This window comes from Carassius gibelio, chromosome A14, assembly GCF_023724105.1.
Source record: "Carassius gibelio isolate Cgi1373 ecotype wild population from Czech Republic chromosome A14, carGib1.2-hapl.c, whole genome shotgun sequence".
In the NCBI taxonomy this organism is placed as follows: Eukaryota; Metazoa; Chordata; class Actinopteri; order Cypriniformes; family Cyprinidae; genus Carassius; species Carassius gibelio.
In genome coordinates, this window is record NC_068384.1 from 23,183,463 (window position 1) to 23,210,649 (window position 27,187).

At 37.9% G+C, this 27,187-nt stretch overlaps 2 protein-coding genes across 2 annotated transcripts in view; both read right to left on the reverse strand.

Moving 5' to 3' along the window:
- LOC128026859 (neurite extension and migration factor-like) overlaps positions 1-14,129 on the reverse strand; it is a 144,119-nt gene extending 129,990 nt beyond the window's left edge. The window contains exon 1 of the mRNA XM_052614102.1: positions 13,640-14,129. The gene's annotated coding sequence lies outside the window, so the exon portion shown is untranslated. The remainder of the gene's footprint in view (positions 1-13,639) is intronic.
- Positions 14,130-18,267: 4,138 nt separating this feature from the next.
- The window catches only part of LOC128026866 (iron-sulfur clusters transporter ABCB7, mitochondrial), a 29,201-nt gene continuing 20,281 nt past the window's right edge, over positions 18,268-27,187 (reverse strand). Inside the window, exons 15-16 of the mRNA XM_052614114.1 lie at positions 25,600-25,707; positions 18,268-18,825 (exon numbers count right to left, since the gene is read on the reverse strand). Coding sequence (XP_052470074.1) covers positions 18,604-18,825; positions 25,600-25,707 — 330 coding nt within the window. The 3' untranslated portion in view covers positions 18,268-18,603. The remainder of the gene's footprint in view (positions 18,826-25,599; positions 25,708-27,187) is intronic.

The window sequence follows — 27,187 nt, forward strand, 5'->3', positions numbered from 1 at the left end:
ATATTCAACTGACCACAAGAATGACGTGACTATGAAGCAGAGCCATACTTTTGTCAGGTCTCTCATGTCAGTGGGCAGCGGGTGCTTCTTAAGCGCAAGTATTGGACAAACACAAACAAATGAGGCAGCTTGCAGTGACTCAGTGCTCTAATGAACCACTGTATTGAGAATTTGCACTCAGACTAAAATGTCTATGTGGCTCCCAGCTGCCCCTCTGAATACCAATTACTGGGGGGATGTGGGGGGTTGGCTAAAGTCTGCTATATCATTGCTGCCTTTACAGTAAGACACATAGAGAGAGAGAGAGAGAGAGAGAGAGAGAGAGATGGCTGCTGGGAAAGCTTCAGTGAGAAAGGACACTACAAAACAAAACAACTAAAATTTTCTTTCCTTGACGAGAAGCTGGAAGACTGAGCTGTTTTGGTCTTTTTTTATACATGGATACCAAAAAAACAACAACTTGAATATTGCTTTTTAAAAAAATTGTACATATATCATTATAATCCATTATACAGTATGTCTGTAGATTAAGCTGTGCAATAATTCTGTTTTCATTTTGAGACATTTTGCTTTACTTGAGCATACTGTATGTATGCAGGTAAAGTAGGATGTACTACTTTATATATATATATAAAATCCTCAAACCTGAACTGAAAAGGCAGTATACTCTCAACTATGTTCCCTCTTAGAAAGAAATGTTATCTGCGAGGATTTCCTGTCAATATTTTGACCATATCATAGTACTGAGAAAAATGACCTGCTTTTATCATCTGATCGTGGTTGAATTTCCCTATTAGTGCTACTAGATTTTAGTGCTGCGTTTGACCACAACATTCTTTTCAGTAAAATACTAAATTATGTTGGCATTAGTGAAATTACATTGGCATGGTTCAAATTTTACTTATCAGACTGTCAATTCGTAGCAGTGAATGAAGAGGTATCATATCAATCACAAGTACAGTATGAAGTACCACAAGGCTCAGTACTAGGACCTCTGCTTTTCACGCTTTATATGTTACCCTTTGGAGCTATAATCAGGAAACATGGTGTTAACTTTCACTGTTATGCTGATGAAACTCAGCTCTATATTTCTTCATGGCCTGATGATAAATTGCGATTTGTAAAACAAATGAAATGTATAGATGATATTAAAACAGGGTGACTAGTAATTTCTTAAATCTAAATTCTGAAAAATCAGAGGTGTTAATTTTTGGACCAAAACCTTTTGATATCATTTTGATAATAACCATTTGATAATGTTTGGCAGGTCCTTTTCCTATTTAGCACCCAAACTCTGGAACAATCTACCTAGCATATTTCAGGACGCAGACACACTCTGTCAGTTTAAATCTAGAATAAAGACCCATCTCTTCAACCTGGCACACACTAGGGCTGCATATTAAATCACATACGATTGTCATGCGCATCTCATCAGTAAAGCCGGTTCTGTGATTAGTAGTAAATCTCCATCGTGAGATGGAGCAGCGTTTACTACAGAGCCATGGTTCACTGACAAGCTATGCAATATCACATTCATAATTGCAGATGAATCGCCTGCAATTATGAACGCAATATTGCATTGCTTGCTTGTAGTAAATGAGAATAAGTCTTGTGATCAAAAACCTGTCATCCTTGTTTTATACTTCTTATTCATGAGCAGTGTTTTGCTTAGCTCTCTCCTCTGGGCTCCCATGGTAGTCACATCCGTGTTCGTCAGGGAAAATGTAAATTTTTGGGTGTACTATTACTTTAATGTTGATTCCAACATTTACTATTACATTATTAAAATGAAAAGTTGTATCTATTAATGTTAATTGATGAACCTGAGCCAACATGGACTAAAAATTAACAAATTAATAACAAATTTATTGTCCATGTTAATTAATGCATCCAATATAGTGAAAAAATGACAACTTATTGTAATGTGATACCATATTTATGGACTTAATGTGTATAAAAATGTGTTGTTAAAGATACACTTTTATTTATTTTTATTTTTTTAGTAATCAGTGGTATTGTTTTTTTTTTTATGGTGTTACATACCAGCATTTTTCATAGATCACCCAAAAATTCTGTCACAGTCTTTTTTCAGTACAATGAAAGTGAACGAGACTGTCATCTGTCTAACATATCCTTCTGTGTTCTGCAGAAGACAGAAAGTCAGACAGGTTTGGATTGACAAGAGTAAATGATGACAGAATATGCTTTTTTGCTTGAATGATTCCTTTAAGACCAATCTCTGACAGGTTAGTGAAATGTAAATACCTTATGAAAGAAATGTACTGGATTTAGTTTTGATTTGTCAACTCTGTTCTTTTGAAATCTCATTAATTCACAACGAGCTGCCAAGACTCATAAAAGCAATTATTGTTTCAACTGTTAATAGAATCATTAATGACCCAGAATCTTTACATGGACTCAAACAAGGATCACTAATTCCTTAAGATTCATATTCCTAGATATCAACAGCAAAACAATTTGATGCATGGTTTGCTACAAATAATGCTCAGGTGAAAAGAAAGATTAAAAAAACACCAGTAAACATTTTTTTTTAAAGACATTTTTTTTAAAGCAGCCTGTGCTGCACATGGCCATTACATGTAGCATGTAAACATCTCATTTAGCACAGGTAATGGGAAATTTCAACAGGTTAATCAAGAGCCACTGCCTGCATGCATCTCCTGCTGTGAGGCGACCACAGCCACCATCCTCACATTTCTCATGACAACCCTAACGAGCAGCCTCACATTCTGTGCCATAGCACTAATTTGAGAAATTTCCAGCACAAAGACATAATTAGACAAACTAATTAGACGCAGTTTTCGCTGCACAGAGATCCTCCGCAGTTCAAGTTAGCCGCCTACCTGGAATGTTCTAAAATAGGCAGGAGCCGTCAAAAACATATATGTTGATTCTGTGTGCATGAAAGCGTGTGCACCATCGTTACATTGTGTTGAGGCAGCACGCACAACTAGCATGCTCTTCAATCTCCTAATGGCTAGTGCATCACAGAGGGCCAAGACGTTGATCCATATGTTTTCTGTACAAGAATCTTTCTACAATATGTATGAGACTTGTTCGTTACGTTCGACAGCAGAAAGACACAACAGTATGAATCTCTACGGAAGTATTAAACTAGAGTCAATAGCACACAGAAGGCACATACTGTATGGATATTAGAGTCTCTGGAGAGTTAATTATTTATCGCAAATTGCCCCTAGAATGGCTTTAAAATGTGCCATAGAAGGAAGATCCTGAAATTAAGAGAGACCAGGCAAAGTGAGAAAGTGAGATAGGCCGGAGAGAATGAGATGTAATTGATTTCAAATGTGAAGGGGGAAGCCACGGTCTCCAGAGAAAAGTCGAGCTCATCGCAGCGGAAATGACTGTAAAAACGCAGCTCTATGAAAATTACAATTAAGACTCAGGCTGTATTAAAAATGTGATTACGCAAAGCCTTACATCAGAGAAGAGACGAACAGAATGATGTTGCGAGCAGTTCTTGTTTTGGTGCTTGTGGTTTTGAAAACATAATTACAGCCAAAATTCAAGACCAAACCTTGAAAAACAATTCCCTGGATCAAGCTGGATTGATTTTACTTCGCAAATTCATACTTTCTCATGAAATAAACAATTTGCTTTGCAATAAATAAATAAATACTTTTTCAATGGGAAAGAACGGGATTAGCACATGATGTGGGTCAAACGTCTGCATGAACACTGAGGCTTGTTTCTAGAGCATGTGCATAACCACTAAAGCAATGCATAAAACAGATCACTACCATAATATATAGATGTACTTGTATGTTCAAGTATGTTTCCACACACACACACACAAACACACTACATGTACCATTTATATTCACATTTATATTGGAACATGTATTTACAATATATGTCCTCAATAATTAGGAAAATATACATTTTGATGTATGCACATGCATCTGTATTTATACATTGTACATAAAGTAGAGACACAATGCATTTAAACCGAAAAATTCCAATTAAAATAAACAAAACTATTTACATCTGCAACACTGTTTACCTGGTAAAGCGTGTGTGTCAAACCGGCCAATTCTACTCATAAGTGATCAATAGAGTTTAACTATGTTGCTAAGCTAACGAAGTGATGTTCTAATAAGCACAATAAATAAATAGTCCACAAAAGGGCTGTCACGATTTCTTTAATTCGAGAACTTGATAAAAAAAAAAAAAAATTAATCCAAGACTGCTTTTTGTCTATTTCGATTAACCGGAAAAATAGCTGAAGTGATGCATTCCACAGACAAGAATCCATAAAAAGCATTACTATACTGTTTACTAAGGCTGCACTAAAATATTAAAACCATTTTAAAAAATCATAATTAAGTAGAGTGCTATTGTGAGTTCACAAAGTCAGCGATTCAGTTAAATAAATATATGCGCTGCAGGTTTATTATATGCTTTATACATGCAGTACGTGGCCAACCAAAATGCCTATTACTGCTGCATGTACCGCCGCCGCAGGGCCACGGCAATAACTGCACATCAGTCGTGCGTTAAAGCACTCAATCATACTGTTAAAAAATATATAAAACTGTAACCTTAATGCACTGTAAGTCACTTTGGATTAAAGAATCTGCTAAATGCATAAATGTAAATAAATGTAAAGTTGTTTACCAGGTGGCACAAAGGGACAGTTATCTAGGACTGTTATATTGTATTTGCCTAAGAACTGCTTACCTACGTTGTTTCCTACAGAAGACCTTGCCCATCCACTCACCTTGGATACTTACCTGTGAACAGCCTGTCTTCAGCCCCAGTCTTCAGCCTGTTCTTCTGTCTGTACCATTAACATAAAGACTCTTCCATGTTATTCTATGAATTACCTATTCACCTGCATTTAACTGCTTCTAAATTAAGACCATCACCATCATGTCATCCTCTTCTGTTATCAAGACACAATAGGATTATTTTGTTTTTGATATTTTATTTGAACCAATTATCACTGACTCATTGTTATTATCTATGCAATATAAGGCATTCTAAAGTATATTGTTCACTTGGATCTAGAGGTTGACCGATATATCGGGCCGATATTTTCATTTTTATATATATATATATATCGGCCGATATCCGTGTTTAGTAGCGCCGATTTAAAGTCAGGCACGTCAGCGAGCAACCCCGTTGTTATTGGTGTGGTGGAAAGTGCTGCTGCCACATGTGAAAGACCCCAAGCCAAAACGTTTGGAAGATTCAACAACAGACCTGGGAGATAAAGGTAGTCAGAGAATTTCACTCTGTAAATGGAGTGGAGAAGTTGGCAGCTCTAACAAACACTGCAGCGTTACTCTGCCCCGCTCACAGACAACACCGTGCTCGGAGACATCTGTCATGGAGCTGCCCAGAACCATGAAAGACATTTGTTCGGAAGCATGGTTTGATGCAGACAATAACCAGGTTTCCATCAAACTCACTTGTATTTAGGGATGTCAATATTCGATGATTTCCATGATCAATCGTCATTTAAATTAACGATCAATTAATAACCTTAATGCTGCAAAATGTGTCTGCAGCGGTATTATTATTATGTGCAAAAGCTACTTGGAAATTTATTAAAGGGGTTTTAGTCTGAATAAAATGCTAGTAGCAGGACTGTAAAATGAATAGATGTGATTGTGATCAATTGATAAAATGAAGAGAGCGCGCCATACGTTTTAGATCATTTTACTTTGTTGACTGTTTCCCCATCAAGGAGACCGCTGAATGTGTCTCTTTAAATGGTTTTGTGGTGCTCATTGTTGTATTTTAAAATACAATTGCAATGTTTTCAGATGACACTTAATATTAAAAATAAAAAGGTCCCAAATGTAACTGTGGCTCTTGTGGCTGTGCTGTGGAGTCAGTGAACCGCTTTTATCACATCAAACATTTTATGCAAGTATTATGACCAGTACTTTATTTGATCCTGTTCTGCAAAATGTTTGATTTTGAATTTTTGCGTTCCGCTAGGCCTATTTGTTTAAAAAAATCCAGCAATTACAGTGTATTAGATTGTGACATGCTTGCATGCGCAGGTTTGACTAGATTTATTTGGAGGTTATTGCTCACATCTCATTCTGCACATATCCAAATGTTTCCATATTTTATTTAAATCTATATTTAAGTTTACATTTATGTTCCAACACCAAATTCTGCTTGATAAATGCTCTAAAACTTTTATGTAAATGATTTACTGATTGATATATATATATATTACCTGTTTTATATATTTAATACTTGGTCAGTTTATTGATTTGTTTGGTTAACTTTGGATACATTTTTTATTTTAATACCGTGCAGAGAGATGGTTCAAGTCAGTGCTCAATAAATGATGATAAGTTTAGAAATGTTGTGCATACACTTATTATTAGTGTGACATTTTAGCATGCAAATGAAGGGGAAAACCTCAAGATATCGGCCCTGAAAATCAGCAGCACATATCAGCCATCGGCATCGGCTATAGAAAAACCCATATCGGTCTATCTCTACTTGGATCTAAATTTACAAAGACAAAAAAAAAATGATTAAAAAACTGTGTAAAATAGTGAGTTTAGCTTTTAATTTAATTAATTTATTGGAATAATTTTCAGTAAATAACTGAATATATAGTTTTATTCACCATCTCTCTAGATTTACAAAACTGCCTTAGATGCCTAAAAATGCTGTCTAGGTAGGCGTCTCACTAGGGTTTCAGCCAGAACTATTGTCTTCGCTAGCGCTGCTGAATCAGTCGGTGTGAATGAACACGGGTTAATGTGTGAGTCAGACTAACTACGAGGAACAAGAACTGAGTGTTGTTATTAATACAATTATGATTAAATATGCCATCTCTTAGTGTTTTTATGTCCTTCTGATTCATCAAACAAAGAGTGTGCTCTACACATGAAGAAATTAAGCAAATTTAGACTTTAATAGAACATTAATAGGTGGTGCTGAAGGTTTCGGAGCAGATATGTGGATTGATAATGAATAAAAAGGAGTTTTCCTTCCTTCTCTTCCGCTCAGAAAACCCTGTTTGGATCTGGTGCTGTGTTTGAAATGTCTTGAGTCCAGTGAGATTGTCCCAGGGAGCTGGAGAAACAAACCCTTGACAGCTCCCAGCATGCCACCGCATGCTGATGACAGCCCTGTCTGCCAGCTGGCTCAAGCTTCCTGGCCAAGAATGAGTCTACAAACAGGTGAAAGTCTTGTTGCCTACACTGAGAGATGAGACACGGTTTACAGGAAAGGTTGCCTGTAGGACTGGGACATATGACCACATACAGTGCAATCAGAAATGAATGCACTGTTTTCTCCAGAACTTCCTGGGACACGTGAAATATCAGCAAATATGAGGAAGCAAATCATATGTTTTAGTGACAGGTGCAGTTTCACTAAGAGACACGGATTGTCTCATTTCAAATATGATAATGTTTGTGCCAAACATGCCAAGAGAATCAGGCAGTACGAAGTATAAAAATACAAAAATAATGCATTACAATGCATGCACAGATTCACGGCCAGTAAGAACTTTTCTCAATGCAATTGTCATTGGAAGCTGTGATAAAAAATATATATATATAAACAATGCAGTACAGAGCATGTCTTGCGCTGAAAGAGTTTCTAATGATATAGGGATGAACCTCATAGAAATCCAAACATCATTCATAATTCTCTGTTCTGAACTACTGAAATCATTTGAGTCGAAGGACTTCAAAACATGACACTGCAAACCTCTCTGAGAATAAAGGAGTTTAAAGCTTATCATCTGACAACCACACCACTTTAAACAGACGAAAACACTCGCCTACTGCTCCACAGTCCAATGACTGACTTCATACTGCAATTCAATTATACCTATACAATATTAATTATTACACTAAAACAATTTGCATGACTATATACATATATATACACACATATTATATATATTGTGTGTTGACATATATGTATACACACACACACACACTCACACTCACACAATATATATTTTACTTTATACATACAGCAGAATATACGATCTTGTAAATTGTAATTATTTAAAACAAATAAAAATTCCTGTAACAGGTAATTACAGGTAATTTTGTTTTCTTCTGGTCATTTGCAAGTCACATACACTCAAAAAATTAAGCACGATTTACCCTTAAAAGATGTATATAACCTGAAAGGTCCATAGTAATACCTATAGTACCGAAATACCTAAATAATGCATGTTACAACCTTTTGAAAGCGTAACATCCCCAGGGACAGCTTTTGTACCTTTTTTTCTGAGTGTGTATAAAAATCATTACAACAATAAAAAAAGGAAAAAGTATATAGGATTTTCCTTACATAATGCAGCTACAAGAAAACGTCTAATAAAACCTTGCATCTTTCTGATCTTCTATCTTTTTATGAGTAAAGGTTTTGACTGTTTTTGGTCTTTCACAAATCATACTTTAAAATGCATTGAAAATCTACCTAAATAAACCCTAAATGAACAATATTTCCCATTTCTTCTTTATGCTTGACACCTAATGACACATGAAATCTAACTCACCCTACAGGGGTTTGATCCTAGTACCCCTGAGTTAACAGCCCAGATCTTTAACCATTACACCATGATAGCAACCTTTGCAAAACTGGATGAAAGAGTGGAGCACAAAAGACTGTGCGTCTTTATTTGCTGCTCATTTGGTGGTGTTTAAAGCGCTCCTCTGCTCCGGCGGCAGATCCTGAAACCAGAGCTGCCAGCCCAAGAGGAGGCCGACACACAAAGACTCTAGTGTCACTGCAGGTTACTGATGATGGGGGGCTGGGTAATGAAAACGCCAGCCAGCACACAATTAAAACGCCCGAGATAAAGCAGGAATGCCTTCTGCCAAGCCTCTATGTATTATGCATTGATTTTATTGTATTATGAAGGCATCCGACACTCATTCTAATAAACAATGAAATTTGTATTCTGTTTCCTTAAATGATTTTTACCCCAGCTACCGTCCATCACAGTGCATTTCTATTCCAAACCAGGCTCAGTGGAAAAAGATACCTGTGGTGACATTTCTGCAAAATATTACGTTGCTGCTTGCACACTTTCACAGAGAAATGTCAGCGTAAAGCCATATCATATGAGCAACCGAGCAAACCTTCTGTGGACCGTCTAGTCAGCGGCACTAAAAGCATCTTCAGTTTAATCCAAAACAAATGAACATGAATCTGCCGATGTTTTTTTTTCATTGGTTACTGTAGATATTTGTCAGTTTGGAAATGAAATGACCAGAGAGCGGTGCTAAAAGGTCTTTAAACCCACATCCCACCTCCACTAAACCTGACCCTAAACCCAGCTGATAGTGTTGACCAAAGCTCCTCACATCACAAGTGCACCGGGTGTGCTGCCAAGCAAGTTTACTACGTCAGAAAAGCCATACGCATGGATCTGGTTATGTGATGCAAATCAAAACATTGTTCAATGAACCACATGAAAATTAAGAGTTTATTAATGTAGATTCTGCCCCTGCAATCATAGTTTGTGTGAAGAGAGTTAATTTCCACTAAAAAAAAAACATTCTCTGTAGCTGATTTTTATTTTTTTATAATTCGAATCAAATCTCGACTACTGATGTTGATCACATGATTTCATACTAATCTGTTAGATACAACTATTAATTAAAAAAAGGTCCTAATTCTCTCTTAATATGAGAATTACATGAATGTATTACCAACAAAACATATGCAAGTGTGTAAATTAACTGTATTGTATTGGTCATAAATATTCCGACTAGCCATTAACCTTTCATTTGTAAGCTATTGTTTAAGTGAGTTTTGCTTTGGTGGCTTAACTTCAAGAAAGTGCTCTCTAGTGGTGTTAGGAATCAGACTAAGATTGTCTTTGGATGACTGTTTGAACCTCAAAAAAATGCAATTACAAAGATCATCAGGAGAAGACCATTCCCTTTCAGACAGCGGTGATTTTCCTCCTGATTTGATGAAATCGAGTGTTGCGCTGCACCTGCAGTCATCTCTGTGTGAGCCAGCACACCGTTGACCACTCTCCGAGTCACACACGCCTGGAATATGACTTCATCACCGAGCTCTTGACCAGAGCCACTCCAGCCCTGCGATTTACATGAAGCGTAAAACCACCACGCCATTCACATTGAAGAAAACCCCCAGCTCCATCGAGAGCTACTTGTGCCGAACAGCTCTGCTTATTCAGATGTGCACTTCCACAATAAATGATCACATCAGACAGAAAGACCAGTGTGCTCTGTACATTATAGTACTGTATAGTTAAACCAGATACAGTGTGTTCCATGGCATTATAATACGCTTTTAAACATGAGGGAAACAAAGACGTGCACTTTAGTGTGTGCCAAGACTGAGTAGGAAAATGTGCTGTGTGCCAGAAAGAGGAAGTAGACAGCTTCCCTGATGGGTTTCCTTACACTGGAATAAGAGCATGGCTAAAAACACCAAAGGAGCCCTTCTCTAAACACATCCAGGTCAAAATGTGCTTCACACAGACAGCTCTTTATGTTTTGAGACCCTAAAGATGCCATCTGCATATACAGCTCATTTGATATTGAAACCATCATGCACAAGAATGTCATCTAGGCAGGCAGCTCCAGACTTTATGACTATATGATACAACTATATATTGCCCCAAAATGCTTTCTATGTTGGCTGCTGAAGCTCTGATAACACAAATGCTGCATTTCCGTACTGCAACCGAATATGCATCTCAAAGGGTATGCATCATTTTGAAAAGGATCATATATTTGTTTCTTTTGGTGTGCTTTTTGACACAAGACTAAGATAATATTAGACAAGAAAGGTCTAAGACTTTTTGTCTAAAAACCAAACAAGCTTCTTACCTAGAAAGCATCTTCGGAAAATATAGGACTGTGTCTATGATGGCCAAAAAAGCTGTCTACTTAGTATTAGAAAGAATTATCTAAAACTTTGTGTCATAAAACCAAACAAGAGCGCTGTATAGATAGGCAGCTCTCTAAACTTAGACTATAGAGACTATAGAGCTGAACAATGCAGTCTAGGTAGGTACCTCACTAGGTTTTCAGCTTACATGGTGTTTTACACTAAAAGGCATCTAGGAAGGACCTAACTGGATCCTGAGAACACAATGTTTAAAAGTGCCAGCTTACTAGGTTTAAAAACCACAATGACCCAAAATCCTGTCCATTAGGCAGCATTACTGAAGGGTTCACTTACACTGCAACAGACACCATGACAAATGCACGGCAAACACCAAAACTACTAGAGAAACCAGCTAACATATCAGCATTGTCCATTAGAGGACAATACCCCATCTAAAAGAATATATTTCAAACAGGCAAAACATTAATTCATATTAATTTCAGTGTGATTTGATTGACAGCTGATGAGCTTCAGCCGCGGGTGAGCAGATAGTGTGTGTAGCGATCAGTGTGTGGAGATCTCAGGAAAGCACGAAAGACGCTGTGTCTCTGTCCCTCAGGAACAGCCTGAGCTCTCTCCCCCTCCGGCCATGAAAAGCAATCAAGACGCTGAACAATCTCCCATGGACCTCACCTCGCTGTTTAATTACAGCGTCGGCTCTCCCTGAGCTCATCCTCGGCCCAAGAATATACGAGTCAAAGAAAATCACAGCTGCTGGAAATGAAACGTAGCGACCCAGTGCTAGGATATGACACATCATATATGTAGTGTGGACAACTCAAATAATGATTGGTGGGAATACATGGGTTTTCTAATGGCCAATGATGATTTTAATAACTAGAAAGGAACTGATAAATGATAGCGAAGATATACAAAAAACGATTGCATTTAAATCTGCATGCATTTTGCACAATATTTATGCCACATTGTATATAAAACAGAAACTGTGATAGTAGTTGAGCCTATTGGTAGTTTTTGGAACTGACACAATGTTGATTCAATGGCCACATAAATGTTTTAACGTTGACCAAATAACAGCCGCTTAACACTCCTCGATCTCTCTAATTGACACACTCAGTTTCCCGTGACTCGTCTAGGTAGGTTCTAGCTACATAATCACTTAGCAAAACTGTTGTTGTAATGTGGCTAACGAGGGATTTCTGCTCCTGCGGTAGTACAGTAGCTTTCAGAAATCCCTCAGGCCGAGGTCTTTCAATTAAACGCACAAAACAATACACTCACAACAACAGCGACAACGCTTGGAGTTCAACTCGAATCAATGCAAGTGAGCGCTTTCATAAAGAGACGCGTGGAAAAAACCAAAGGAAATAATGAGTGGAATGCAAGTGAGCGATAAATCAGAATCCAGAAGCCAGAAACGGAATGTCATGGAATCAAAAATGATAAAGAACAAATACAACATGGGGAAAAAAAAGATAAATGGATGCAATTTTCTCATCATGAATCTCACTTTGACTTCGGGTTTAAATACTTCATGATGCCATCTAGTTCCCATAAAAACCATTCCTCCTCACAGGCATCATGAGGGCATTGTTGTGATGACCATAGAGGAGAAAAGCAGCAGGCGTTCTGACTAAACTCTGGAAAGAGAAACACTAGTCCATTGATAGACTTGTGACTCAGTGAGTGAGCGGCACAGATTGGGCTGACAGAGAGCTCAACCTGCCAATGGATTCAGTTCTTTTATAAGACTACAAACAAACACAGTCGTCACAGATGATCAGATCTGCACAACACCAGATTTCAGGCCCGCTGTACAATTAATCAAATGCATCCTGGATCAAGCATCTTTGACGCATCCTATAGTGTCCCCAAATCTACTGACCCCCTCTCCGGACAGTCACTGATGGTCAGGAGCGATCCCTGGGTTTTGAGACCATCATGTCCACAAACGTTGCCTAAATCAGTCATTAGTTAATGGCCAGATATGAAACTGTTCTTGAAACCTAAAGAATCAGAGGTTGATAAGACAAATGATGATGATGATAATACCAAACATGCATCTCAAAGGGACGTATTAGTATTCACCGTTCTTCTTTTGAAAATGATCTAATAGTTGTTTGTTTTCTGGCAGAAGACAATAAAAAAGTATAAGGCTAAAGAACACTTTGTGCCTTTGAGGTGAACAAGAGAACAGCAACTTTGGGCTAATATGAGACTGTGCCTTTGACAGACAAAAATGCTGTCTAGGTAGGTAGACTAAAAAACGAATGATATCCCAACATGACGTCTAATCAAGCAAAAAAACCAATGAGTCCATGCAATGCACAAAAAAAATAAAATAAAAAAAATGCTGTCTAGGAGGCAACACTTACTGTTTTGCACTATAATGTCCAAAAAGGATTTGAGGGTAGGATTCTCATTAGTTTTTTTGATACTATAGTGATTAACAACATTAATGTAGGCAGCTATATTGAGAGGAAGATGGTCCAAAAGGCTATGGTGCCCAGAAACAGAGTCCATGCACACAACTCACAAGGAAACGTGCCCAAAACGCTTGGTTTGGAGACAAGTGTCCGAAGTGAGCATGCTTTCATCAAGCCCAAAGAAACATTACTACACACGCTATGAACACCGCCTCATCATCATATCTCACAATACCACTGTGTGCACTGTACTGAAACAGTGATGCAGCGCATGCATATTGATAAAGTGGTGCGTTTTCATCCGCGTCTCGCGCAGAACAGCGCGTCACATGACTTACCCGTTCCTTACGCCGCCAGATTGTGTTTATTTCTGAACGCCGAGAGCTTTAAACGCCACAAAGCAGCTCATATGTGTAAATAATCTCCTTGATCAGAGGCACTTGTGCATGTCCTCGCGCATCCCGGGCCTCCCGTCAGTGATGGAGAACAGCCCGCTGATTCGCGCTCCTCGATCGCTCCATCTGTGATGATGCTCAGATCTCCATCCGCGGATCAGCTGCTGGATGCTGCCATTGTTCCGCCTGCTGCTGGCTCTCGGAGTCGGTGTGATGATGGGCGCAGTCTCCGGCTCGTGAGAGCGAGCGAGCGAGTGAGTGCGCGCGAACTCGGTGCTCGAGGCTCGTGACGTGTGCGCGAAGGGGAGGTGCTACAGGTGAAAAGGCCAAAAAGTTTTCTTTCACCAGACACACAATACATCAAAATAACATTTATTGTGACTTTGCTCGTTCATATTTCTAAAATCTGCAAAGTATTCTTCATCTGATTAGATTTGCGGTGCTAACTGCATGAAAAAAAAAATTAGTTCCTAACGCAATCAATTACCTTACACATTTTAGATAATCTAATCAGTCAACTTTTAGATTACTTTTGACCTAAACCTTTTTTTTTTTTGCATTATTTAAATAGGATAATCTCATACCATATTGATATAAAAAAAATTATATATATGTTCATTGTTATAATGAAGTGCATTAAACATTATATTACATTACACCAAGGTTTCCCAAACTGGGCTTAAATTACCCACTGAGTGATAATTCATATAAAGATTAATGAGTGCATCAGTTATCGATGCAATACTGAAATGTTGAGAAAACACTATTGCATTGATTTTTTTTTTTTTTTTTTTTGTCAATGCAGTGTTTAATGCTGTTCTGTGTAATTATATCAATCTAATGACTGGTGTTTCTGTGAATGTCTATTGTAGAAAGGAACATTTAAAAGATGAAAAAGAAAAATAATGTATTGCTATTGTGTGAATAATATTCAATCATATATCAGTAACACTTTAAAGTAAGGTTCATTATTTGATGTTAACATGAACTAAGAATGAACAACACCTCCATAGCGTTTATTAATCTCAGTTCATGTTAATTTCAGCATTTACTAATACATTTTTAAAATCAAAAGTTGTGCCTTGTGCATTTTCATTAACATTAACAACGATTAATAAATACTGCAATAAATGTATTGTTCATTGTTTGTGAACACAACAAACATGATCTAATGGAACCTTAGTGTAAAGTCTTACCCATGTAATCAATAAAAATAACTAGTCTGCTTTTAAAAACACTTCATTTTCAGGATCTGATTACTGGATCCAGATTATATGCAATCAGTGCAGCTCTGTATATTTGCATATAATAACATAAAGGTTTTAGTGAGAGCTCAGAGGTTAATAACTGATACAGCCTTAGCAACACTTTTTCACTAAAGACCATAATGAAGCTAATTCCGATTTCAAATGTTTTTGAAAGATGTTTTCTACATGCTCACCATTTATTTAATGAAAAATAATGTAAGTGATGGCCTCCTGCTATCTCCTTATCCTTTGTGTGACTCCCAGCAAACATGGAGACGTTACCCTGGTAAACAGTCAAATACAGTCCTTGCATGCATTAGTTTAGTAAATACAGTAAGATATTATATCATTGTAGACTACTTGCACTTTCTGCTTCTTTTTGAGAACAACGTAAATGGTTAAAGATGAAACACAAGAAAAAAATATTAAAGAAAAAAAGATACAGGGGTATATGAACAGACAAAATAAATCAAATATCAAAGACAAAGTCTAAATGACTTGCACATATGAATACTTTTTAAAGTTTTTTTATTGAGTGATTCGGACACAGTCTCAGAATACAGCTGTTAGTCAGCAAACAGAACGTACAAAACCAGTTTCTGCTTGGAAAATCAGTTTAGCTTTTCTGTTCTTCTTCTTTAAATTTGACAAATATAAACAACAACTAGTACATAAAAATGTAAACAAATAAAGACTAAATAAATCATTGTCTATAAAAATAAAATAAAAAAACTTTCCATAATTAATGGCAATAGTCTCTATTTTGAAATATTAATGATGATAAATTATCTTCAGTTGTACTTATCGTATTTTATTAGTTATTAAATATTTATTTGAAGTCGAGACCTTTCTCCAGTCACTATGAAAACAACATTAAATCATTTGGGATAAACACACTTTCATTAAGAGTCAGTAGAGTCTAGAGAACATCAGCTATAGAGATAAAGGTTATAACTTGAGATAGCAGGTCCTAAAGGGTTAATGATGAAACCAGTAAGAAATCAGTAGATCGCAGGTTCTCCTTCTGCGTTATCTCTGTTGATCCTAAGAACATATTTATCAGATGTTGTGCTAGTGTATCACTGACCAGACAAGAAGGACAGATAAACATAAATTAGTTGCACAACATTGTAATTGCAAAGCAACATTTAGGCCACTGTTTCATGTTATAATGTTTCCGACTTTAACACGTGACGTCGTAACAGCAAACCATATTCTGTTGAACAAAACAGAAGATATTTGGAAGAATGTTGGTAACCAAACTGTGGTAGCCATTGACTATGGAAGTCAATGGCTACCGCCAGCTTTGAATCCATTTAGGCTTGCATCCTATAACGCTTTCTGTTTTCTTTATTTAAAAAAACAAGCTCTTGCATGGCTACTCTGTAAAAGTAATTGGAAATTCCACGCATGCATAAAATACAGCTGGATATTTGAATAGCACTTGATTATGATAAGCAACGATATCTTCTAAAGCAGCCTTCTGCATGCCCTGAAATCTGAAAGCCGAGCATTCTTCTTGTTTTTAAAGAAACGTCAAAAGCGACTGCGGTGCTGAAGCACATTAGTCTCAGCCTTGGTCGCGTCCAGCTGAGTGCAGCAGGACTGGAGGAAGGCCGCTCTAGTTAAAGCACTTGTAGATGCTGAGAGCCTCTTATTTCCTTTCAAACAGCATAAAAGCTCGCCCAGGCGAAGACGTCTAAGTGGAACTCAAAGAACGCACTCGAGTGGCCCCAGAATGTCAGGAAATCTCAGGTGCTAATGCTGAAATTTGCCAAGGATATGCGATCTAAATCTGAATATGCATGTCATCTGTCCTGCGCTCTGTGTTCAGGTGTTGGTCGGCTGGTGTTTCAGACACAGGTTGTGTGCTGGGGTGAGGAACAGCTTGAACACACGTAAAGCAGGACGTGTTATTTGTGCTGCTCACACAAAGGCTGAGAGGGGGGCTTTTATGTGCCTGGAGACACCACAATGGAAAACCTGCAGATTCCATTTATGCAAAACAAGTGAATGCACCGGTGCATCCAAACGGGCCGCTGTGCATTTAAGAAAGAGCTCCATGAAAGAAGCTTACATAATTAACTCAAATCAGAACAACGGATGACCGACTAGAAAATAAGGCCTGTAATTATAATACGATGTACAAGAACCCTTGCCAATATTTGCATTTAAAGCTGTTTACCCTATCATCAGACTTTATTAGAATGCTCTCGCTATATGAAGAGCAGGTTTTTTCTCTTTGTTCTGTAAACATATGGATTCCAGCCGGTCACTTTGATTGAACGCTGAACATCTGCACCAATCACAGCTCACTCTGGCTCAATCAATCATTAACTGAGATCATACAGAAATCCATCCAGTCACAGACACACTCCAGCTTAAAATACGATTTGTAATTTGAGTTTTTATCGTGCTACATAATGAAAGAATGAAAACAAAATGTTTATTTAAAAATGTAGATAGAAATAAAAACCTGGTGCAAGCATCATTACTAATCAAATAACGATCCCTGAGGGATCCATAACGAGCTGAGGGAGATCGAGTGCTTTTAAAATTTGCATTTGTGAATCGAATCAGATAATGACAATAAAAATATTTTCTTATTACATTTTAGATTTGATTACAATAATGTCACGTTCAGTATCTCCCCAGACTGCTGTAATGGCATGATCCTCCTTTTTTTCTTCGGCTGTCTTTGTTTTCTGCTGCTGGACACGCTTTAGTAATCATACACTGAATGGGTCCAAAAAATGTAATTAAATAAAAGGCGGGAAAATCTGAATTCCTTTTATATAAAAAATAACAGTGTGTATATTTTATGTTTTTTTATTATTATTATATAAGAAAATACTTCCATAATATATCCCATGGTATTACAAGAACATCATGTCAATCCATAATTAATAAATTTTTAGTAATTTAAAAATGTCCCACTTTACCTGCATCTCTCTTAAAACACTTAAAAAAAAACTGCATCACTACTCATTCTTAAACATCAATCAACACCACCTTGACACTTCTGATTTAGAAAATAAAAAAGTAAAATATATAACTGCAGTAAAAGAGATTTCATAAAACAGCAGAGTTACATTGACAGACATTGACCCAGCGCCCCTCAGATGATTCAGTGATGGAGCGACACACATTTACATCTTTTAGAAACTCCTCTATACTCTACATTCAGGCTCCTCACACAATGACTTCGAGTGATTTCATGGACATCCTGGAGCGTATAAAGCCCTTGGACGACACAATGAAAAGCTTCATTTGGCTTCATCTTCATTTGAAAGATTCGCTGAAAGAAACACTTGCTCCCAGACACTCGAAGAAGGATATTTATTTAATACAAACTTGTTAAATGTACTTGCAACTCAGATTCAGAGTTGGTTAAATACATAGAGACAACGTTCATAGAGAAAGCTCCAAAACGGTCCAGACATATCAAATGTAATTCAACAGACAGAATATCTATTCGGTGATATGTGCACTCTATACAACGCACTTCTCAGCGCATCTCATATATAATATGTACACACCCATTATAAAAACAACTTAGAAGAGTTCCAGCTGACATAAAAGGTTTCTTCAGATCATCTTGATAGCACGTGACAATAAAGGCCCTGGCTGTGGTCCAGACGCTCAGGTGAAGGCTCAGACTCAGCAGGAGCAGTTCCCACAGCCCTTCACACTGTTCAGGATCTCGTCCTGGAGCTTCTTGCGCTCCTGCTCTTTCTGCGAGAGTCGCTCGGGGATGGGCTCGGGCCCGCCGCTGCCGCTGCTGCTGGTGTTTCTGCTGTTCTGTGTGTTCCACAGGTCTGCGTACAGACTGCCCGGCGTCTCCAGCAGAGCCCGATGGCTGCCGCGCTCCACCACCTTTCCCTGCGGCACAACAAGAGACCGCAAAACGTGAGAGAGAGACACCTTCAGTGTGTAAACACAGTTTGACAATCGAGGAGAAGAGATCCTGCTGATCCTGACTTGAATGTTAGTCTGTTCCTCCTATAAAGCGATTACAGCAGAGCATCATCACCTGAGCGGGAAACCTTTCTGATTATACGTTTCTGATCCTTAAATACAGTTCTGCATTGGATGTCACTAAAGTGTTAGTTTCAATTGGGGGTGACGCTGTGATCTTCACAGTTGTAAAATGTAACTTTTTGCTATTTTATTTTTATTTTAAGATAATTTTATGCCACTAACTAATATTATGCAATAATTATGACAAATTTCTAGAGTCGATGCCTTTAAAATCTAATTTTTGAAGCCAGATTAGTGACACCTGGTGGGACCAAAATAAGAAAAACATCTGTAACTCCATGGTTTAGCCCATAGATTCTCTATATATTCTCTATATAAAAGGCTTATGAATTAGATATAAATACTTTTTTATTTTGTTGTGAGTTTGGATATATATTTAGACTAGGGCCGGGACTCGATTAAAAATTTTTATCTAATTAATTATAGGCTTTGTAATTAATTAATCAAAATTAAATCGCATTTTAATCGCATATAAATATTTGACCTGAGAACAGTGAGAAGTAATTTTTTTTTCACATGAATTTATAGTATACCATTAAATAATGACTGAATACATAAGCTTAAGCAACAAAATATTGTTTATTTTTGTTCAACCAAGTCTAGCAGACCAGTGCAATTTTTGCCATGAAGTGTAGCAATAGCATATTTAGAAACAATTTAGAAATAGTACATTTCAGAAATTCAGGAAGCTTATAGGTGCTGGAACCTTCTGTAAGGTGTTTTTTTTTTAAGTAAAACACAATACTGTCAATTACATTCAGAACATTGGAAACACTGACTATTAGAAAACATCTCTCTGTTGCTTCAGAGGCCATAACATACTAAGTCCAACTCTCAATAACCTTGGCCAAAACAATAAAGAGTTCAACATAAACTGTTGCACCAACAAAATAATACATAGTTCAACATAAAGTGTAAAGTCCACGCTAGCTGCTATATGTTTTGCGTTGAGGTGATACTTGAGGCTCGATGTGCTGCAGTGATATGAGAAGCGAACGCTAGTTGGTGCTTCAGTATAATCGGTCCACCGAAACAAATCCAGTGAGAAACGTTCCGCGGTGCAAAAATAAGTTATTAAAAATGCGGGATTTTTTTTTTCTGTAATTAATTAATCTTAGTTAACGCGTTAAAGTCCCGGCCCTAATTTGGACATTCTTAAAAACAACTTTTTGTCAAGGTTTAGATTTTTTTGTTTGTTTGTTTGTTTGTTTGAAATGTTGATTTGAAGCATCAGTTTTTAAATTATAATTACTACAGTCAAACCTAAACACAGAGAAAGCATTTTGTTATAAAAACCTTAAAATGTATATTAAAAAATGTAACAAAAATGAACAGATTTTTTTTTTCAGTTTTCTGACTCGTTTTGGATATATGGTTATAGCCATACCAATTCATTTGAGTGTGTATAACTGTGTGTGTGTGTGAGGATGTGTCTGTTTTGGACTCTAAATGTTTTAGCGTATAACCCTTTCACTGCGGTGTCATTTTTTTTCTGCATTGTGTCAGATTTGTAGATTGTACACACAAAAATTATCAAGTGTGACTTTTTTTTTTTTTTTTTTACGACCACTTAGTCTGCTCGAATCATGGACTCAATGTTTGTGTTCACATTCCAAATGCCATAAGTGTCAAGTTTCGTGCCATTCCGATGAAGCTGTGATTTTAAATCAATCCAAAAGTGACCCAAAAGCACGAGACGGTTGAGAGGTCATCTTAATTTTGAGGCTGGAAAACTAGAACAAGGCTATGATTTCTTGAAATAAATGCACAAAGTAAAAGCATGTCGCTGCTGTGTGTTCTACAAGTGGTTTCAGAGCGGTTCACAATCAATAAATACTGCACCTTTATGATCTACTGCTGATGAATTCTGACAGTGTTAGCTTTAGGTTGTTTTGTATTGTACTATGATGTAGACAGATGTAAAAGTGCACATACCATCTCACTCAGCTATCTGCATGAGCAACTGGAAGTAGTACAGTGTAAACATTACAAAATAAGAGTCCTGGTGTATTTCAGACTTGTTTATACTTAAAAGCCCTGCATTATACAGAACTTTTTTTCAGGTTACACAATAATACATTTGAAATATAATTGATTCAAATATAATAAATTCAGTCTTGACAGAAACATATATACAAAAAATATAATAAATAAACCTTTTGGACTTTTTTGTTTTCAAAAAATTAATAATAATGTGAATGTCCCATTGCATACTTTTTTTTAAATTGTGAAAAAATTCAGCCTTGAGTTTGCAGTCTGTATTGAATGCAGTGCAATGGCCCACTATCAATGAAAAATGTCTTTGTTGTACAAACAGAGAGTCACATCATGTAATCGGTAGCATGTCACAGATGCATGCATCTTAACATGTTTCGACCTCAGAAAAATCATCAAACCATGCAAGATCATGCAAGGTTAAGACAACTATTATCTATTTTTCTGCAAGGGTCGTCGTGGGAGAACAGCACCGATGCACAGCAACCATCCCATGAACACACACAAGAAGAAAAAACCCTGAGTGTTTAGGCAGGCTTTGCCTTGGGATTGTTTCAGGAGGCCAGAGGCTGTTATTTAGCATTTAAGCTCGGTTTCTTTTATTGACGCCTTGATATTCAGCAGCATAAAGACGCCTGCAGGCAGAACGACTGTGCAGCTGCATCCAAATTGGACGAACTGGGCAAAACAAGAGATTTGGAGCCTTGAAGGGGCACTGACAGAGAGACAGTGTGTAATATTTGAGAAAGGTCTACAGAGAGCTGAGACTCGGAGCAGGGATGCAGCGGTGTGGGCGTACATGCAGCATCGCCTCTTAAAAGACTGCCAGCAACACAGCTTTCACAATCACAGATCAACCAGTCTCTCGGCTGTTTGCTAGTTACTTGCATCAATTACGACGCCACTTTTGCCAAGCAAGACTCAAACACTGATCGTATTTTTAGCAGCGGTGTCATTTACAGCTTGGATCACTGTATTATGACCCATTTTTGATACTGGCAGGAAAACACAAGATCTCACAACAATATTTGCTTCAGTTTCTTTTCCGCCCCCCACACGCATCCGGATTGAAAGGGTCTCCACACATGGGAGACAAACAAAAGGTGTCACTGAGCAAAAGGTATTTCCACTGCTAATGAGCTAAAAATCAAATGGTCCAGCCCCCGCACGCTGCCCTCCGCTCTCACACAGCTGAAGATCAGGAGTATGAGCACATGCACACGCTAGCATCAGGAGTGTGCATCAACTCGCATGTTTCTTCTACAGACTAAAGGAAGGGACGATAACAGGGATGCTAAACATGCTGGCTATTCAGTAATAAGACATCAATGGCCTGATTAGTGCTGGGATGTAACAGATTTTATGTCATTTGGATTAAGTAATCAGATAACCAAAAAAAAAAGAAAAAAAACTAGTAATGTGCGACACACTTTGTGTTTGTCTTTGTTTTTTTATAAATTAACTTATTTTCTTCCTCTTTGTATTTTTATGCAAGTAAAAGTGTTTGATATCAAAAAAACAAGAGATGGTAAGAGTTTAATCTAGATTCAATTCTAAAGTATGTGTAATCTCAGAGATCATTTGTTCTTCAATTTATACACTGTCGCCTTGCATAATTACGTCAAGAAATCACTACACAATACAAACACATTAAATTAGATAATGACAGCGCACATTTCTGTCATAGACAGTACTTTATGCATTTTATTGTTTGCATCATGATAATATTACCTGGTAGAATATTTTACATATTAAATGTAAAACATAAAATTTCACATTTTATGTAAATGCATTATTATTAGTTTGTCTCCAAGACATTTGTAGAAGCCTACCTGAAAGCTACCTAAAAACAATGTGCAAGTGTACCTCAGACAAAAGCGGTTTTAAATGCAAAGGGTGGGTGCACCAAATGTGGATTTAATTCAGTTAATAGAGGTTAATTGATCAATTAAATCAAGTAAGCCTAATAAATACAGCATTTTTACACACGTGCCTAAAGCTTTTCAGAGTACCGTGACTTTGTAGGTAGGTTTCTATTAGGGGTGTAACGATACGCGTATTCGTATTGAACCGTTCGGTACGAGGATTTCGGTTCGGTACGCGGTACGCATTATGTACCGAACGGTTCGTTGGACTAATTAATTATATTTGGAAAATAAAAAAAGTGTGTGAAATATAATGATATGCGTTCAACAAGGTAGCCCAATAACCCAAACGACGTAACAGGCAACGCCCCTGACACCCCCGAAGAAGAAAAAAACACCAACTTATGTGTTTATGTTAGGCTACTCAGTACGCGCTGAAGGCTCGTTGCTAAATGGCTAATGCGTTTAACAGACCAGAAATAGAAGATCCTTCAGTAACCAACAGGTCTGGTGTTTGGGTGCACTTTGGATTCCCTTTAAGCTATAATGGTGATGACAAGAGAGTGGTGGATAAAAAAACAACGGTCGCATCTGCTACATGACAATAGGTTACACCAGCGAAAAAAAAAGAAAAAAAAAAAACACCAGCGGGAATACTTGAAACATGTCAACTCATTGACGCCGACATCACCTTAGTGTGTCAGTATCTGGGAAAAGACGTAAAAAAGGAGAAATATACAAGCAAAAACTATCCCCTCAGCATTTAAACAGACATTTCCAACAGATTCAAACAGGGCAAAAGACATCACCGCGGCGATTGGTAGGCTTCGTTTTACGGTACATTTTTATTATAACCGCGAATATGAGACCTTACTATTTACCATTCATTCTGTCATCACCATTATAGCTCACAGGGAATCCAAAGTGCACCCAAACACCAGAACTATTGGTTATTGGAGGATCTTCTATTTCTGCTCTGTTAAACGCATTAGCCATTTTGCAACGAGCCTTCAGCGCGTACTGAGTGAGAGTGCGCATTACTCTGTAGCGGAAAACACAGGTTTTAAGAACATGCGTAATTGAGCCCCGTTACAATATTCCTTCAAGATCCCATTTCAGCCAGAACGTAATTACTGCTTTGTTCCAAAATACAGAACCAATTGAGTAAAAACACACTCAATATATAGAGTTATAGAGTTCCATATAAAAAGTTACATCTTTTTATTTGTTCATAACTACTACAACAATATAACATTTTCATTTTTTTTTTATAAGGAGCTGCTTTTGTTTTATACAGTATGCTGCTAAGAAAACACCATAGAAGATGGGTAAAGAATAGCTCCATCAGTTCAATATAAAAAAATAAATAAAATAAAAACATTGTTAGTTTTAAATAAATAAAACATTGTAAAAAAAAAAAAAAAAAAATCAAGGAAATTTATCTGCCAATTTTTTCTTTTTGCTGTATCTAAAACGTACCGAACCGTGACACCAGTGTATCGTATCAAATCGAACCGTGAATTTTGTGAACCGTAACACCCCTAGTTTCTATCTAGACAATGCAATATTTTTTTTTTCCCGGAAATACTGTAATATAATAAACAAGCACTTAATTTTGGGGGGAATCTGATAACACATAACCAGTCCCTACTGTGCAGTTCAGACATTATGCAAACCGGAGCAACAAACTCAAGTGAGGTCTTTCATTTCCCATGAATGCATTAATGCTGAACAACAAGACACAAGCCATAATGCAGTGCATCACTGACAAGCTCCGCACCCATGTCAAGGGCAACTCTGGAGAATAGTCATCATTTCACAAGCTCTTTTCTACCAAAAGCCTGGATCTCAATAGCAGAAGGATACACAAGGACAGCACTGAGAGCTTTCTTCATCATTGCAATGAAAGAAACACAAGAGACATTCACATCAATGCTTTTATCCCATCTACACATCTGAAACTAAACTCACACACTTTTGTTTCAATGTGGCAATCCCACAATCACTATACTATCACAAAAACACCTGAACCTCTCTATATGGGAAGGATGCTAATGTTTCCCTATAGGTCCCTTTCACATGACTCACGTTAGGGCTTCAACACGAGAGTCATGCACGACTTTGACCTCCACGTGAAACACAGAACAGAGAGCATCACAGGAAGGCCATTGACGAGGTTGCTAGGAAGCAAGAACGAGGGGAGTGTTTGATACGTCTTTGTCAAGGCATCTAGTGGTCAAGTCCACTTGTCGAATGCATTCCCTAACTGATGCACTGGGTTTGAGACTGTACACATGGTGAAAGCAGGAAAAAATCAGATTGCATGAGACTGTCCTGTTTTATTGTTGATGGTATGATGGAGCATGAGCTCTTGAAGCCCCGCCCTCTTCTGAAAAGGGAGGGTGGAGCACCAGCTCATTTGCATTTAAAGGGACAAACACAAAAACGTTGCATTTCGGCTCATACTCTAAAAGCGCCGATTTCAACAAGCTATAAAAATAATATGTGGGGTATTTTGAGCTAAAACTTCATATACACACTCTGGGGGACTTCAGGACTTCAGAGACACCTTTAAGAGATCATTGACCTGAAAGTTGAATACACTGCAAAACATTAATTTGAATCATTATAGTTGTGGGGATTGGTAGTTTTTTTGTTTCTTAAGAGGAGATGAGAATTAAGCATTGGCTTCCATGCATGATTTCTGGAGGTTTCAGCTGCTGTCACACACATTTACAGATTCAGAAGAGCTTACCTGATTTAGTACAATAATCTCATCTGCATCCACAATGGTGGACAGCCGGTGTGCAATAAAGACAGATGTTCTGTCCCTCACCATCGCCTTCACGGAAGTCAGAATATTCTGGAAAGAAAATGAGAGAGAGAGATCTGAATGAATCCGCAAGGCTGGAAAAAGCTTTGCTGATGTTTTTGAGATGTTTGATTAAGAAGCCGTCTGCGGTTCCCTGCAATAACAAGCGTTGATCTGATTGACAGGATTTATATGAAGACCCTCTGAAAATAAGATACATTAAAACGCTGTCGAAAGCCAACAGAGCAGACACTTCTTTAACTATAATAAGACATAAAGCCTCATGAAAATAAAAAAGCTTAGTGTAAATATCAAATGAAAAGTGTTCCCAAAGCATCAGGGGAAAACCAGAGGTAATTCAATCTCTAAAGATCTGTTCGTGATGGTGGTTAGATCTACACAGCCAAACAGTTCAAAAACTAGACAGATAAGCCAAATAGGTTTGGTCTTTTAGCACACAAAACCCTTCTCAGTCTGGCAAACTCCAGTTTCACTGGCTGGCTTAAAGTGGTCATGAACTGCTTTTTTATTATTTTGTTTGGTTCTCTAAGGTCTACTTATAATGTTATCAAGATGTTTTCATCAAAAGCATCATCAAACGATCTGTAATAACAGACAAAGCAATAGTGATCATGTTATAAAAACACTCTATATAATCAAAAAGCATCGTCTTTTAGTTTCAATCTTTCTGAAATTCCTGTGTTGAACTCTGCCTTGTTTGCAATGGCATCTTGTTGTTTTTGAAGCATCTTTATTGTTTGGTTTCTGTGTAGACCTGTGTTTGCCTCTTGTTATGAACACGTGTGAAACAGTGGGCGGGGTTAAACAGGCAGTGATGTAATAGCAGGCAATGATAATCTGCAGAGGCGGGGTTTAGCCACACTATTACGTGATGTAGAATCGGTGGGCGGGGCTAAACAGGCGGTGATGTAGAATCGGTGGGCGGGGTTAAACAGGCGGTGACGTAAAATCGGTGGGCGGGGCTAAACAGGCGGAGATGTAGAATCGGTGGATGGGGCTAAACAGGCGGAGATGTAGAATCGGTGGGTGGAGCTAAACAGGCGGTGACGTAGAATCGGTGGATGGGGCTAAACAGGCGGTGACGTAGAATCGGTGGATGGGGCTAAACAGGCGGAGATGTAGAATCGGTGGATGGGGCTAAACAGGCGGAGATGTAGAATCGGTGGGCGGAGCTAAACAGGCGGTGACGTAGAATCGGTGGATGGGGCTAAACAGGCGGTGACGTAGAATCGGTGGATGGGGCTAAACAGGCGGAGACGTAGAATCGGTGGATGGGGCTAAACAGGCGGTGACGTAGAATCGGTGGATGGGGCTAAACAGGCGGTGACGTAGAATCGGTGGATGGGGCTAAACAGGCGGTGACGTAGAATCGGTGGATGGGGCTAAACAGGCGGAGATGTAGAATCGGTGGATGGGGCTAAACAGGCGGTGACGTAGAATCGGTGGATGGGGCTAAACAGGCGGTGACGTAGAATCGGTGGATGGGGCTAAACAGGCGGTGACGTAGAAT